This window comes from Mugil cephalus, chromosome 3, assembly GCF_022458985.1.
Source record: "Mugil cephalus isolate CIBA_MC_2020 chromosome 3, CIBA_Mcephalus_1.1, whole genome shotgun sequence".
NCBI lineage: Eukaryota > Metazoa > Chordata > Actinopteri > Mugiliformes > Mugilidae > Mugil > Mugil cephalus.
In genome coordinates this window covers 23406605-23424018 of record NC_061772.1, presented here as the reverse complement: position 1 = coordinate 23424018, position 17414 = coordinate 23406605, and the positions used below count along the sequence as shown (strand labels likewise).

Genomic DNA, 17414 nt, shown 5'->3' with positions numbered 1-17414 from the left:
GGGACTCTTTTTTATTATTATTATTATTATTATTATTATTATTATTATTTTACCAGTGATGTAAGAGACTCAAGAGAAACTTTTTGCTATTATGTCACATGACCCTTTTAGCTACTCCAAATTCAGATTCAGAAATCCCCGTCTTAATGCTTACGCTTCAATTTCCATAAGTGGCCCAGTTTTTATGCACAAAACACAACGTTGAGGCCCTAAATGAGATCCTGCATGAGAGGACTTCCTATTAATAAGCATAACTGGAAGAAAGGTGAAGCTAAGGCCAAAAGCTGTGTCAAGTGAATGGATCACGGATCATGTTGCTACATGCTTAAAGATTTGTAGTTGTTTGCAGCCCTGCAGTAAGACTACACTCATCATTGTGTACTTATATAAAGAGACTGGAAACCACAACAAATGTTTGCCTCATCCTGAAACTACAAAGCGAACAATACCTCAGGTTAGTGTGAAGGGCCTGTGACCCCGTGACCTTTCTCTGAGTGTGTATCAGGGCCCACTTCCTCTAAGACTACAATTATATGTTAAAAGTAAAGATGCACCAAAGTGTCTTTTTTGATTTTTTTTTTTTTTTTTTAATAAGAATACTCCGGTTAAATACCCCATACCAGATTTCAGGGTTGTCTTCTTGGTGACTGCAAGCCATTAGAATAAAGAGGATTTTTGCAACTTTCAACTGCATTTAAAACACACACACACACACTTCTCACACACACATGTAATGAATGCAGAGTCCCTCACCTTGCAGCTAGGGGGTTTTAGGGGTAGTCCAGAGGCAGGATTTCCTTGATGCTGAGTGGTATTAGTCTGCTGGGGTGAGTGGGAATCCTCAGACTCTTTTCCACTGTGGTAGACCACCCTATCAGAGATATGAATACTTGAAGCACAGCCCATGCTTCAACCCACTTCAGCCTTTTTCTTTTTGCGCAAGTGCTTTACTTTGAGGCTACAGGAGTGTCATTCGCCCTCTCTTTGTGTATTTCTTAAGGTCCACTCTTCCTCCTAAGGTTTCATAATTTTTAATATATATATAGATATATATATAAATATATATTTGTTATCATCTAGGCCACAGCAAAGCCGGTTCTCCAATTTCTCTCACACAAGGCATGAATAATATATCTTTTCTAACCCCCACCCCCCGACCAGGAAGCTTGTTTCCTCCCTGTGTTTTTCACATGAAGTTAATTGGAGGTCTTTAATCAAAGCAGCTGTCTTGTCCTCGAAAACTTGGATTCCGTTATTCTTCAGCTGCTCAGATCCCCATGGACGGTTTTTTTTCTTTATCCCTCACTCCGGCTCCTCTTCTCGGCTTCTTCGTACCACATCACCATTTTCTCATTTTCCCCTCAACTTCACTGTTATCAAGTAGGCCTAAAACACACCGTGCATTCCCCCCCTGCCAGCTTCATGCAATAGTTTTATCCATTTTTTTGTGTCCAAGGTTTCATGTGCAGTCGTCCACCCCCACCGCGCAGCCATCCAAAAACGAGGGGGGAAAAAAAGATAATAAAATAAAGAATAAAAAGAAAATAAAAAATAAAGATGCCTCCTGTTTCCTTCCTCTGTAACAATCTGGTTGCCCACTTCAGCTCAAGACGCGGGCCATGAACCGGTTCTCACGACACTTTGCTCCAGTCCTGAGCGGCTCATCATCAACAGGCTGAAATATTCACACCGCAGAGTGTTATTCTGGCCAGTCGCTCCGATGTCAAACACCCTTCGTCAAACATAATGCCATGCAGTCCGGCGCAACGCTCCATTTATCAGCCCCAAATTCACCAATTTAGGAAGCGGAGAAATCTTGGTGGATGGCTTGCTGTCTCCATTCAGGCATCCGCTGCCCTGTTGAGGATGATCCGCCTCACATAGGAGCTCCAACCCCGGCTGGCTACAGTGTTACCAGGCTCCGTGGGGTTTCTGTCATTCTGGAGGCAACAACAACAAAAAAAGAAAAGGATGTAGAGGCTGTCAGATCGTAGCGTGTGGAGGTACCACCTCTGGAGAATGCAACCGCTTGAGAGAGAGAGACACACACACAGAGGAGAAAAAAAAATCTAAAAAAAAAAAAAGAGAGAGAGAGAGAGAAAGAGAGAGAGACCGCTCCGTGTTCACAAGTTTCGGATCTGAAATCGGGGACGGCAGGATCATTTAACGAGAGCGGAGGTAAGGCAGAACCGAGCTACATAATGCCGATTTGAATGTTTGTCTTTTCTCTGCCTTTTCTGGCGTTTGCCCTTCCAATTCTTCAGCACTGCTTGACAGCGGCACATCCAATAAAAGCACCCGCAAGGATTGACCTACAGCCTTTACTGACGTTAATGCAAATGAGCTGCGCGCAGCTAATCGGAGACGCGCTCGGCGCCGCTGGGTGGTCCTCCGCTTTCCGTGGGAACTTTGAAAGCAGGAAAAAGGACTCTCTGTCTCGTATGTCTCTCTCTGTTTCTCCGCGTTTGTGCACACACGTAGATCGTGCGAGCCGGATGAAGTGCCATCTTGGTGAGTTTTTCACGGCTGCCGTGTGTTGACGGTTGTGGCTTTTGCGTAAAGCGTTCGGTGAAACGCTAAAGTGCGCGTTGTTATAAAATCACAGACTTGTTCGCAGAGACACAAAACGGAGTATAAATGAAGTAACAGTCCGCGGCATGAGAAAGCGGAGAAAGTTATTAGATTTTTGTTAAAATAACCTTTATTATTTATCATCCATCTTGGATTTATAACTTTAAAAAAAAAATAGTAAGAGAAGGCTGCCACAGTTCCCAGAATCCAATGCGAGTCCGTCCAGTGTTGACTTAAAACAAATTACTTAATCAAATCAATTATCTAAAAAAGCCTAAAATGAACAAACAAATGTCGTATTACGGTATATATACTCAAAAGTTTGGATAAACTTTCTCATTGAATTGAATGCGATGGTGTATCCAATGGTGATGTTCGATACCACCAATTTCCTTTGCGATCCGATACTGAGTTACGGCTGGTATCGGCGATACGTATCCAATACCGATACTATGTGTAAATATACATTAAATGTGTCTGGTAAACATAAACAAGCAGTATATTTCGAACCATAGCTTTATAAAGAAGACATCAGAGTAATTTATTTATTTATTTTAAACTGGCGTATATAGAGGTAGTGGCCTCATTTACTATGTAGCCGAGCTAATGCAACAACAGACAAACCACACACAGGACACCATCATACAAAATATGTGAAAATGGTGTTTCAAACAAAAAAAGAATAGGTAAAATAATAAGACCATTGAATTAAATTATTTTTATTGTTAAGAACTACTATGAAATTGAAACTCGCGTCTTAATTCTGACACTCTGCTCTCCTCTCCTGCCCATATCATCATAAATGTCTCGTATTCTGCGTGGTGGTTTAACCTGAGGTGTTTCACGAGGTTTGTTGTGTTGCCACAACTCAATAGTTGAGTTACTTTCCACTGTGTTCCTGATAACAATGTACATTACCTTAAACGACTGAAGTATCGAAAGTATCAATATTTTGATTTTAGAATCAATTTTTAGAGCATAAAGATCTGCTTTCTGAAATATCAATATTTCAGTATCGATCCGCACATCACTAGTATCCAAACTTTTGACTGGTTGGGTATATAGCAACACATTTTTTTTAGTACCTTCTCATAATTTGTTTTTCTTATGACACTTTTCATAATACTGTCAATAGTTTTGTAGCATGTATATAATATCACAAGTTTCTTGTTGAAGTATGTGAGAGAGGCATGACTCAGTCCCTCAGTAATATTGTGGTAGTTGTTAGTTTCGAGTGCATTTGCCCTCAGGTATAAAAATATTTCCGCTTGTGGTTATAATAATATAATCCAGCACAGTCTTTGCGTGGCGTACAATGTCATGTGTCATGAGTTTTAACTGCAGCATGTGCTGGAGCTCTTAGCTTCTCAGCTGACACAGTGATAAATGCTTTTGCACCCAACCCGAATGTCTGCACGTTACGTTCTCCTGACCAGAGATCGGTGGCTCTGATAACGTGGTTTTGCTTTCAAATTAAATCACAGCCAAACGTTTTCTGCTATTGACACCTTTTTTTTTTTTTTTATTTTAGCAAAAATACTGTATGACACATAGTCGAAGTGGATTACAATGGCTACAGAGCAAATACAAGTAGCTGATAAAACATTTCACTGTCATATGCATCACTGAATGCTCCCTCATTCATATTTTCCAGCATATGTTTAAAGATGAGTAATCCTTCTACATTTTCCATATGCAGTCACTTGACAAAACATCAAGTACGCTAGAACGAATGCGTTCTAATGTAACACTCCTGCTCTAAATAACGTTTATGTTGAAACAGCTCAAAAATGGTGGTAATTCATCTGTATGATAATTTTAGAGATGCAGTATGTGTTGCTGTTAAAATCACTTTGAATTAAAAAACATAATTCTGTTATTAAGCCCAGCCCACTGACTAAAATGGGACTGTCAAAATAATAGAAACACGTGTCGGTACAACACAGTGCTATTCAACAGTAGCCTGTGGTGTACACAATGGTGTTAGTCAGGGGCCTCCGTGGATCAGACTTGTTCCAGTTCATCCCACAGATACTTGATCAGTTTGGGATCTAGTGAATTTGGAGGCCAAGTCAACACCTTGTGCCATCCTTAATGTTTTTTTTTTTTTTTTTTTTAGTTGTTCCTAAACCGTTTTAGTGTCTGTGTCAGGCTGCATTATGCTGGGGATGGCTGCCGCCATCAAGGAGTGTCAATGCTATGGGCTGGGGGTGCCTGGTCTGATATAGGTGTGTGCTACATGTGGGTGGGTGCTACAAGTAACATCCACGCAGATGAATGCCAGGTCCAAAAGTTTCCCAGCAGAACACTGTATTGTCACAAGATGTTGTCAATGTTATTTACTTCGCCTGTCAGTGGTCATAATGTTATGGCTGATTGCTGTAAGTACATACTCTAAAGGAACAGTATACAATTTTAAGATTCTGGCCTTGTAAAGGGTTTCTGAGAATTCTTATTTTTGCCCATAACAAATCCTAAAGTTGCAACCCATGGCTTTCTCCGGATGGGATGTGTAGAAGTGGCCAAATGTTTTCGTGGAACTTCGTCAAGACATGGAAGAATGCACTGACGTGCATCAGCTGGCAGTGATGCGTGTCAAAATGCTGCTGATGTGTGGGCTCACAGTGAAAACAAAAGGAATGGGTGCTTTAAAGGAGCTCTCTCGACAATTTAGGGTGGGATTTCCGAAAAGGCTGTAGATATGCAACTCCGGCTTCCTCCATCCATCCAACTGGTGATTCCAAACTGGCCATAGAAGTGAATAGTTGTCTGTCTTTCTGTGTTAGATCTGCGATAGACTGGTGACCTGTCCCACCTCTTGTCCAATGACAGCTGGGATAGGCTCCAGCCCCCCCCATGGTCCTCCAGAAGTTACAGAAAATGAATGTATGTAGATATGCAATGCATACATAATCATGTGGATAATCAGAATCCAAGCAACTTATGCTCTTAACTTTCTGTTAACCGTTAACACGATCGTGTGTTTTCTTCCTGGGAAAGTAGAAGTCCCAATGACAAGTAAACAAAAGTGTGAAATTCGTGGAGTTCCCCTTTAACACGTGTCTGCGCTGTCCTTCAGAACAATGAGGCTAGAAGCAGTGGACCGGCTGTAAATCCCCAGTCCGATGTGTAATGCTAGAAAACTTCCACACTGAAGGCCAGTTTTGATTCATTAATAATTGCTCTTGGAGCTTCAAGTGACATTGTGACGGGGGGTTTGCTTAATTTCGTTTCAGGGAAGGGCCTGAAAACCAAACTTTAAAACAACAACTTTTAAAATCACCATAAATCAGCGCCTCACTCGGTTATATTGCTCCCATAAAACAGGGAAAAAAAAAAAAAAAACAGGGATTTTAAACAAACAGTGCGAGCGTTAAATAAATCTACGTCAGAGATTTGACAGATTACATCACATAAATGAATCCACTGACGACTCCTGCTCCGTTCTCCGTGAGCTCGCCGTGACACTGGCTGCATTATTCATGAGGGGATGACATGTTTACAGTGGCCTTGTTTGCACTTCTGTCATTTATGTGTGTTTGGCTATTGGTTACCACCGTTGTACTTTGGGCTGCTGGATTCTTTAGCACGGCTTTTGGAAAATAATTAGTTTGCGTTTGGTTTACTGGTAAAATCCTTACATTGCACTCAGGAATTATTAACTAAAAAGTTAATGTAGGAACTTTTCTGTGCTGTGGATTATGCACAACTAATGATCTCAGCGCCGATAATAATAATAATAATAATAATTCACCCTCCGATAACACAAAAACTAATTATTTACAGCGAACCAGTTCTTTTTCAACCCACTCACTGTCTGAAAATGATTCCCTTAACTTAAATCAGGGTGGTATTCTTCAGTACTCCCGCTGTTGCCTGCAGTCAGATGAATTTACTTTAATTTTCCATCGCCCCTTTTGCAGGGAGTAAGGAAACGTGTAGGTGCATTAGGAGACACTAAGTCACGGTGCAATTTTCAGGGATTTCTCTCCAAATAGTAAATTAAAAGAAGTCGCGAAACGCAAATTCATTGGGGAAAAATATAGAAATCACCAGATCATTTTTAATTTTTAATTATTTGCATTACAACTCCATGTTTAATAGTTCATTATATTTGTATGTTAAGATGGAATTTTCCTACAGGATGCATATGCACAGATCAGCCACAACATTATGACCTTGCCTTTGGGTCCTATGCGTGGAGGGGAGGGACCTATGTGGATCATCACAGTTTGAATTTGGAGTCCAGGTCAACACTGTTTTTCAAGTTTTTTTTTTTTTTTTTTTAGTTGCTTCTAAACCATTTTTGTGTGTTTTGTTGTGTCAGGCTGCATCCTGCTGGGAATGACTGCTGCCATCAAGGAGTGTCATTGCCATGGGTTGCGGGTGCCTGGTCTGGTCCAGGTGGGTGCTACATGTCTTAGTGACGTCCTCATGAATGTCAGGTCTAAAAGGTTTCCCAGGAGAACATTGAATTGCCGCAACATGGTTATTTACTTCTCCCATCAGTGGTTTTAATGTTGTGGCTGATTGGTGCCATTTTTCATGACACCCAGTTAACTTAGCTTTAGCATCAACAGTTTGAACACTAAGGCTACTGAGAGTCCATCTGACAGACTTTGTTAAGTTATTTCTGAAAGCTTAGAGAATCTTACTCAGACTGAGCACTGTGTGTTTTTTTTATTCATTTATTTTTTTTTACAGCAGTAGCCTTTCTTCTTCTTCTCCTTATTATTATTATGATATATAAAACAAGTGTGCAGTCCTTCCTGAATTAATTACGCTACTATGGCACGGGATTTATCTTTGCACGCACAAAATGTGGCCTTGCAGATGGTCACGCACAAAACCCGATTATTTTAACATGAGCCGGTAAAACATCTGATCGACCAAGCCACACCAGTAAAACGAATGTTTCTATTAATGCTCTTCACCACTTCCTGTAAGTGTCAGAAAGCTGTTGAAGCTGTGTGCATTGAAGTCTGTATTTTATCTCTTATTACCACCAGGGGACGCCAAAAGAATGACTTTTTTTTTTCCAATTTCACAAACTGTTGAGTGCATGTGTTGTGTAGTTGGACATTGACACAGTTTTTTTTCTGTTATTTTAGTTGTTAAGTTGTCAAAACCATTTCTAGGGGGTTTAATATGGACAAATGACCTTAACTTTAACTCAGTGGATTCTCAACCATGATGCATTTCTTTCTTTGTGATGCTTTGCCAGACCTTTTCTTTTGCAGTTAGTCAGTCTACATTGGCCATAATGATAAAAAAAATAAATAAAAAAATCAGTTTAACAAGCTTTATTATGTTAATATTATGACAAATATAATTATGTTATAGTTTGACTACGGCTGCAGTTTGGGTAATCGGCTAAAATAAGAGGAAAAAAATACAGTTTCTAAAACTTTATGACGTCAATGTTTCCTCAAAAGAATATTTTATGTTTTTAGGACCTAAAATCTGAATAATAAGGTTAAAAGGTAACATATTTCTCTTTGTCTACTGCTAATCAAAACCAGAGAAAATTATTTTAGGGATGGGGGATTAGGGAAGGGTTCTGGTTGCTGAAAAATAAGTCCATAGTTCTTTTTTTTTCTCTTAATTCTGCAAATGGTTAAATGATTGCAAATAATGCACACAATAATATTCAGTTTTGTATGTTTTTCGGCCATATAGTGTATACCGACACTTGTTGCAAATGGACAGTCGCTTAGTTTTGGCATCCAGACAAGACGGGGGAATCATAGCGCGTTTCTCCACTGTGGACGTGCCGCTGTGTCGCACGTCATTCGCAAACTTTGTACTTGCAGTATCAAGACGCACTCCGTGATCCGGCGTAATAACTGTGATTCAGGGTTCCATAGACGAGCGAAAGGACGTCACATTCAAAGCATCAAAGCCTTTTCTAGGTCAACGACGGCCTGCCGCATGAATGCCCTGTTTTATAGTCCTGAATCATAAATAGTTTAAAATGAGCACAGCGTATCAAACATTAATTAAACTTCTCGTAAATAAGAGGATAATAAATTGGCGTCTTTACCTTAACGTTTAATCTAGTCACAAGACGTGCCGTGTTGCGTTAGGTGGATCCCGAAAGGAAGCTGTGTCTCTATAATCTGGCTTTGCAAACACACGTGTGTCCCCACAGCACGGGTCGTACGTGTGATATCTGGATGCTACACTTAGTAATAAAAACAAATGATTATAGTCTCAGATCACAATATGTATGTACTGGTGATAGACGTGGGATTTGACACATTTAAAGAGTCGATATGAGTCTAGATGTAGAAAGTAAAATCAAGTATTTTAGTTATAAATATGAATCACGGCTGTGTTTCAGTTTCTCACACACACATGCGGTTGGATAAATACCTTCCACCTTTACGCGTTCTGAAACCTCGGCGTGACTGCAGCCGCATTATTCTGAGAGAGGTACTATATGCAGCAGTATTTTATTACATTATGGCATCAACTGACACTGGAAAAGTAAATAAAAGTGAAATGGCCGAATGGGGGGGGGGGGGGGCCTGCAGCCTCCTTCCAGGCTGCTAATGGTGACATTTTAACTAAGTTTACTCTGCACGTCAAACTAATGGTTTGTGTATTAGTCAGAGAAGGGCCTCGGAGGTCGTAAAAGTTCACACAATATATACTCACCTCATCTCCTCCCTGTAATATGTTATAATGATTACCCCGGTGAAATGCTTTGATCCCGCAATAAAGTTGTTCTACTCTATACACTCCGGTTGTTGCTGGAGTTTTGACCTCCCCCCGTGCATCTCGGATGAAAGTCGAGATTCCCTCGCAGCCTCTCTCATCGTGGGCCACCTGTGTGGAGGACGTCTTTGTGTGGGACCATTGTGTTAGACCAGCAGACGTTACTCAACCTCAGCCCTGAGCTGCTTCTTGCATTTAAAAGCATGGACCTTACATGAATGATTTTTTTCCCCCCTTAATAACCTTTAACAGCTAAACCATCTGCAGACTCTTCAACCAAACCATTTTATGTGTGTTTTACATCAAACTTTTTTTTTTTTTCCGTCTCCATTTTGCTTTCGCCTCACTGCACTTATGCGGGTGTAACCGTATCCGGCGCTCTTCATTCAGACTTTATTTCACACAGCGATGAATTCCCGTTTTATGACTTATGAGACATCTTTATTAATACACCGTCGGACTAAAAGTCATCCATACCCTTGAGGAGATGCTGTTGTTTCCCCGCCGACATCGAAGCCTGATCGTTACCAGGTCCCAATCAATTCTCCTGTTTGAAGACAGTTGTTGAAGCAGCTGCACTGTTGCGCAACGAAAGCAGCTGTACAAACAAGAAATCCATCTGCAAACGGCGACACGGAGTCAGGAAAAAAAAAAAAAAAAAATGCACCGTCCGAACAGCTGTAAAGAGGACCGGGCTTGGCCTTGAGTGAACCCATCCTGATGCGTGGCCACCTTCAGGCCGGACCGCGCTCCTGAACGTGATTCAGCCACAGCCGTAGCCTGGTGGTAGTCGCCCTGCTGGGCCTGATCCGAGCCACACTGTCACAAAGGGGACGCAGTTAAGTAGGCACCGGGCTCGTCAAATGACAAATGTCAAAGAGCCACACATAGTCGGGATGTGCCAACTGGGAGCCAACTGTTTGGGCACCATTTGAAGTCGCACGCTGTCGTAGTGGCTTTGGAAAAAGGTTAATTAGCGTGAGGAAATCATATTGTGCCGCTTTAAAATGCGCAACAGGCGGCATGATTAGGTCAAACATCAGCTTGTCATAGGTTAAAATTGCTTGAGGTCTGAAGCGTTCAGATCCGGTCACATCACAGTTAAAATGTTTTGTCTGCACAGAGCCGAGAAAATTAGTCGAGTTCAAAATGAACCGTTCAGACTGAAGCATTTTAGAGTTCAGCTGAAACGGAGGTAGTGACGTTAGATATGAGGGAGTTCAAGTCACTTTGAAGAGGCACAACTGATAGAACTGTGACGACACTGGCTCAACAATTTATGAGGCTTGCAGTGGGTGGGTGTTAGCTAAAGTTGCTAACGTCCATCCACGGGGTCCCTCCGTATTGTGATGCGTTAAATAGCTGCTTTCAGTGTGTTGTCACCTCTACGTGGGTTTAATCTGTTGATATTGTCCATATACTATAAAACCAACCTGTAAACTAGAGGTATGGACCTCTTATATACCACACTACGTATGCTACATGCAACTTACTGTTTATTGCACCTCTGGTTAGGTGGTAAACTGTACCCGTATATGTGTAATGGCAATAAAGTTTAATCTAATCTGTGAAAGAGTAAATGAAAACAATTCCACCTACTGAAATGACACATTTAAGTCATGACTTGTTCTCTATTGCAGTTGCCTAGAACCCTAAAATGCATCATGTTTTTTGTTGTGTGTGTGGTTCAGAAACTTTATTTTTAGCAGTTTGAGAGTGTCGTGTGCATTTTTGACAACTAGATGGCGGCAGAATGTAGGCACCGTCGGACTGTTTTTGGAGAATACTTTTAGGAAGTTGAAATTCAGTTGATCACTGTTTTCATTACTTATATGAAAACATGCATCGACTCATCTTCTTTATCCAAAACTGGGAAATACGTTTGTTCAGCAGAGCTGGCATTGATTTAATGTAATGGCACCAGTGGTTTTAAAATGTCTTGATTAGTTTAATTCTCTGAGGTGGTGATATCTGGGGCGCAGTCGGATGCCGTCGCCTTTTCATCCCCACCAGCCGCACGTCTTATTTTGTGTAACTGGAAATCAGTTAGGAGTCCCACGCACAGGCGCACAGGTTGAGGATGTAATGGCGCATTTATAAGTTGAGAAGTTGAAACACTCTATCGGGGGATCAACTCAGAGATTTTACTATTTCTGGAAGCCATTTTTTAACTACAATAACCTGGAATTAAAGAGACACTGCTTAATACTACTGCTTAATGGACTCACACATCTCTGTAATGTGTTAGAATTTGTCTTTTTTGTTATTGTAATTATTATTGTACATTTTCTGTTTTATATGTGTATGTTTATGTTGCTTTATTTTCATATATTTTGTGAGTGCTCTTTGTGGCCTTGTTGATTGTATTGTATGTGTTTGCAGCATAAAAGTCCAATAAAAAATATTTGAATAATAATTAATTAAATTCTTGCCAGCTGTTACTTATTAGGGAGGAAAAGACTTTGCACCACACTGGCCTTTCACAGCAAAAATAATAATATATGATGCAATGTTCCCCCCACCAACACATCAGCCTGGTTAATGTTTACAGACGTAAAGATGTTGGCTGGAGGGAATGCGGTGCCACATTCAGTGCAATCTGCAGTGTCATTTATCAAACAGGTGAACGGATCCCAGGTTCAGAGGCTTGTGTGATCCAGAGTGTCCTGGGTTATTCAACACGCTGTTTGATACCAGGGCACTTTCTGCAGCGCTGCACGTAATGACCGGAAGGTTGATAAGGTTAGTTTTGTTTTTTGTTTTGTTTTGTTTTTTTAACTTAACTGTATCTGCGAGGGAATTTGTTTCCACTTTTATTTATTTATTTATATACTTTCAAAATATAATGTCACCAAAACATGTGAGCCACTGATTTTAAGTACTTTTACTTTCGATACTGAAAGGAGATTTTGCTAAGATGCAACTTCTCAATGGAGTAAAAAGTGTTTCTTAACTTGTTGTGTGAGTGTTAACCCGTCCACACAAATCACTGCTGACGTGGACCAAACGTCATGATGTGAAATGCTGCAACATTTTTTTCTTCCCCAACAGACTAAAAATGATAAATGTAGCACAATGTAGAATCACAACAATGCACAGACAACCCTTTTTAATTATATTTATTACCATTGCATAATACAAAACATCCCCTGCATTCATCCGCTGAGCCGGCAGGTAAAAGGCATCAAGGCAGTTAAACATCTTATATTTCACGCCGGGTGCAGCAAAGGAATCATAAAACATAAAATTTCACAACAAAACATCTTTAAGGTGTTTTTGCGTTACACACAAAGGCAGCCAAGCGGTTTAGTGACAATGACTAGTAGCATATAACTGGCCCAGATTTGCAATAGGAGAAAACAACAGAGGCAAAAGGTGTACAACATCTGATATGGACCGCATATTTTTTTTAAGTAAATACATAAAAACACCAATTGTTGGGAAATCCAATAAAGAGTATGAAAAATATAAACACGACTTTTTCCTGTTCAATTAATTGGAATTTTTTATTTTATTTTTTTTTTTACAAAAGAGTAAACTAAGTGGTAAGAACTTAAAATTGTTTTAATGACCTACATAAAAGTTGAGTTTTCACGAGGAGTTAGCTTCTCTCCTCCTGTGCCCTAGTTTGATGACATTCGCATACCAAATTGTACCTTGTCCTCAAAGTTTTGACGCTTAGATGGATTAGCCATAAACTTTTCCACTTCACAATAGCCAGGCCAGAAATGCAGTTAATATTGAGATTATTGATTAAAGTTTAAGAGATGTTCATGTGTTGCTATATATGCTACCAGTCTCAGAGACGCTTGGACACACCTCATTGAATTAAATGAGAAAGTGTGTCCAAACGTTTGACTGGTAGGGTATATGGCTATACTATTTATCTCTGAACAAAGCTGTTATTTTTTTTTGTTTTTTTTTTTTTTTTTTTTTTTGCAAACGCACTGTGACGTACAGCAATGTCAAATCTAAACACTTCGTAAATGTTCATTTAGGACATAAAGACACAATCCGGAAAAAAAAAAACAGTATCATGATGGGACTGCAGCAGTATCATTACTTGTTTCATGCAGATTTGCAGCAAATGTCTAAGAAAAGTGTTTGCAAACTAATTTCCGTCATTAACCGGTGTGTGTGCATTCTTGATTGACTGACAATAAAGATTAGTGGGATTAAGATTCCGGACTAAGGCTTTAGTTTAAAAAAAAAAAAGCTCAATAGAAACTGCCTATTTCTGGCAAGGCTAGTGGAAGTAGGACTGCAGGGTACCACGGCGGCGGACATCGGTTGTCCAGCAGTGGAAGCCACCACCCAGAGAGTTAGCATGGCGAATGTTCACCTTTATGGTCTTGATACCTGCAAAATAACAATAAAAAGAAGATTGAAATGCAGGTGTGCTGAAATAACATATTACAAGCCCAGATGATGTATAATAAAGGGAGAAAAGCTTACCGAGGTTCTCAAACATTTTTTGAATGGTGGCTTCATTGGCGTCGACCATGACACGCTTCTCATCCAACATCAGGACGTTCATGGACAGCCACTTGGAGGACATCCACAGTGGGTGGTCTGCATGGAAACAAAGCCTTTTTGTCAGTAAAGATATAAGAGAATAATGCCAACAATGTCAAGAGAAGATGAGTTTAGATACCCACCATCAGGAATCAAAGGTGTCGGAGGTTTCACAATAGTCCAGCCAGCCTTCTTGAACATGTCAATCTGAGATGAAGGGCAAAGGGCAGTGGTGAAGGTGGTGGTAATTTTAAAAAGAATTTAAGCTTCCATGAAAATGGGGGAGGTTTTTAGAGTACCTGGCGACATGGGCGATCGGGGTTTGACAGCACCAGTCCCGGCCCGATGATGTTGAAAGTGGCATCGATGTGCATGGGGTTGGGATCCTTGAACGAGATGATGTGGATCTTGTACTCTGGGGCCAGATGACGGCGCATCCACTCAATTCCCATGTAATTTGTAACCTGTGGAAAAAACAGATTGAAGTTGGCGGTTTGAGGGACGCATCCAAGTTCTTTGACACGTCGCGCAGAGTGGCCTTCAGTGAGACCTCTGTATATCTGCATGTTGCGTGTGACATTTAATGGGCTTCGTACCTGACTCCTCTGGACGAAAAGGTCCCTTCCAGCTCGAATAAAATCAGCAGCATCAAAGCAGGGCTCATGCTCCGTGGTCACAAACTTCCCCTGGGCAGCCAACATGTGTCTGTCCTCCACTGTGCGGATGGGGTAGTCCTGCAGCACACAACAGAATAATGATTTACACCAAAATAAGGTATCTCTGTGTTTGGTTATACAAATAGTCTGGACCCTTTATTGACATTCGTCCACCCTTGAGAATTTCCCTGCAGGGTGCACATTATTTGAGGTTAATCCCTTAACAAGGGCTGTTACCTGATCATACAGCTCGTCGGCCATGGTGGGTTTAGGAGCAGTGGTCCATTTTGCGCCTTTTCTGAAGTACTCCTTGATCAAAGGCCTGTAGGCTCGGTACTCAAAGAAACGAGCCCTCCAGGCCATAGGAGCCTCAATAATCTCATTTCCCACAACCATGAGGATGTCTCTGGGCATGGCAGCATACATTCCTGCAGCAGATTCGACAAATTAGCAGGCGAAGAATTATTTATTTTTTTTTTTATAAAAGACAGATGTCGAGCATAAATACTTGACACTATTTTACCTGATGATGTGAAGTCTGGAGTTTTGTATTCCAGGGACCAGTCAATTGGCTCCGGTCTCTTCACCGTGACGCCCTCATGACTCAGAATATTGCACATTTCCTCAATCTCAGCGACAGCTTTTTTCAAGTGGTCCGCAGGAAAACGCTGGCCCCCATGCTTCTGGTAGAAGGGCCAGTACTTCTCATATGTGTTAGCCTGTGAAGAGGTTTATGGTGGACTTCATTCTGATTGCCCAATCAACATTTCTGCAATATTTTTCCGGTTTGTGTCTTACTCACTTTCACTTCCACAGTGAAGGGAGGGACATGGGCATTCTCTGCTCGGCCCACGATCACCTCCTCGAGAGGGTCCCATTCGTTGTAGCTGCACACAGGACACTCCTGCGGAACAGGGTCAGTAACGTGTTCCTCTTCAACTGCACGCTGAGGCTGTGCAGCTGCTGCACTTGAGGTGCTTTGGAAGGCCCTCTGCACCCATCCAGTGACTGACCGGCCAAGCTGAGGAGAGGCACGACGGACAGTTCAAATGCATTACGTGAAAGAGTATAAATAAACAAAATTTTGAGCTGTACGAGACATTTCAAAATATTCAATATGCATACATGTTATTGCAAGCTTGTATTTCTGAAAAAAAAAAATAGCTGTACGTAATCACAGCTGCACTTTTTAATTTATTTTGCTGCAGAAACAATGAGGAAGCACCGGTGGCGCAGACAGACAAATGACTTCACTGGTAGCCCACGTTGAAAATAGCAGATTTTTCTACAGTACACCGGTGTAAACTGACAGTGAGAAATTCTTTCTGTAAGGTAGATTGGTTTGGTGTCAAAGTACACGTGTTAAGAAGCCTTATCTCCTCAGATAGGCTGCAGCGTGGCCCCTGCTGGCTCAGGACCAGCTCCAGTGTCACCGAGTTTGAGAGCGCATCTGTGCCACACAGCTGTTCGCTGTCACTCAGGGACCCAAGAAAAAAGAATGACACAGAAAAAAAAAAAAAGAAAAAAAAACTTTTTCCGCAAAAATCAAATCAATCTTTGGAGTAAGATTTTATTTGATCAGTGTTTGTGATTTTTTTTTTTTTTTTTTTTTTTTGCCTAAATTGTTGCTCTTTTTTTTGCATTTTCAGAAACCAAATGCTTAATCAGACAATCAATAAATTCAATTAAGCTGATGTAGAAAATGTCGACCACATTTGCTTTATTCGCGTTGGCTGACGTGTGCTTTTAAACGAAAATATTTTCTAAGAATTCCGAAAGAGGAAAAAAGAAAAAAGAAAAGAAAAGCACAAGACACATGAAACCACCGTAATACCAACCATGGCTCCGATCAGATGGGCAGCCTCGGCCCCTCTGCTACCTCCTCTCAGACATCTTACTCGCAGCATTGTCCGATATAATAGTGAGTGTGGGGGATGAAATGAAAGGAAACGGCAGCGCAGGATCCACCTCTCAGTTTGCTCATGAATGAAGGCGCCTCAGCTCACGGCCAACTTTATAGCAGTGGGAGTACGTGCCTCTTAGTCCATTGGTTGCCTTCGTGTCGTGGGGCAACGTGACCTGAAAAAAAAAGCATTTCTGAAACCTAATCCCTTACACCAGCAAATTCTTATCAACTGGCCCAGTCCCGTTAAAACCTCCCAAGGGCGACATCTGAAAAATGACCAAAAAATTTTCCATTATGCAGATTATTTAGTATTATGACCGCTACTTTTGTAATGACTGTTTTTGTTTTTGTGATTTTTTTTTTCTAAAAATAATCAAAAAGTAATCGATTACTTTGGCACTACAAAAGCATTTGCAGCACATCCTTGCTTCTGCACAAAAAACACAAAAACATAAAATGATTTACTTATTAGGCTATTTTAAATCTACATTATGTCTAAACAGTATATTCAAACGTCTCTTATCAACATTTATTGTCTCGATGACCCAAAAAAAAAAAACAAAAGTGCTAAAAAGCAATTAAATAATAATCAGGTTTAAGCTGCTAAATAGCTGGAAAGGGTGCCATGCTTGCTTTGAATGCAGCACAATAACAACATTCACCGTATAACGTTGATCGTTTTGCTCAGGAACATTAGCAAATACAAAAAGGTCGAAAACTGAGAATCACATTATCTAAGAGATAGAGAGCCTTGTGCAGGCTGTGAAACCACATGCTTCGCTGAACTGTGCTCACAAGCATTTCACAACCCCAGGACCTCGGTGACCTCTGATATTACCTTGCCCTCTAAAAAAATCTCTGGCTGATGCCCAAGGTTCAAAGGATATGTGCTGAGGATGCCTTCGGTGCCCAGCAGCATCATCTGCTGCAGCAACTGTCACATAAGAAGTGTTTGTTTTTCTTTATTTTAAGCTTGCGTTTATTAATTTATGGACGTCAACAGGCAGATAAACAGCTGATGTGCACTGCGAGTTGACTTCCTGGAG

At 40.8% G+C, this 17414-nt stretch overlaps 2 protein-coding genes across 3 annotated transcripts in view; both read right to left on the bottom strand.

Moving 5' to 3' along the window:
* pde8a (phosphodiesterase 8A) overlaps positions 1-2328 on the bottom strand; it is a 43849-nt gene extending 41521 nt beyond the window's left edge. Inside the window, exon 1 of one of the 2 annotated variants that reach the window (XM_047580071.1) lies at positions 754-2328. In XM_047580071.1, the coding sequence (XP_047436027.1) occupies positions 754-906 (153 nt within the window). In that variant the 5' untranslated portion in view covers positions 907-2328. The remainder of the gene's footprint in view (positions 1-753) is intronic. The other variant, XM_047580072.1, reaches the window with a different exon arrangement.
* Positions 2329-12395: 10067 nt separating this feature from the next.
* On the bottom strand, positions 12396-16464 carry gatm (glycine amidinotransferase (L-arginine:glycine amidinotransferase)). The gene is made up of 9 exons (XM_047581197.1): positions 16301-16464; positions 15265-15483; positions 14986-15181; positions 14700-14890; positions 14403-14540; positions 14106-14270; positions 13950-14013; positions 13747-13863; positions 12396-13650 (listed from the first exon to the last, which is right to left on the bottom strand). The coding sequence occupies exons 1-9, from the start codon at positions 16367-16369 to the stop codon at positions 13538-13540; spliced, it is 1272 nt and encodes a 423-aa protein (XP_047437153.1). The 5' UTR covers positions 16370-16464; the 3' UTR covers positions 12396-13537.
* Positions 16465-17414: the final 950 nt, after the last annotated feature.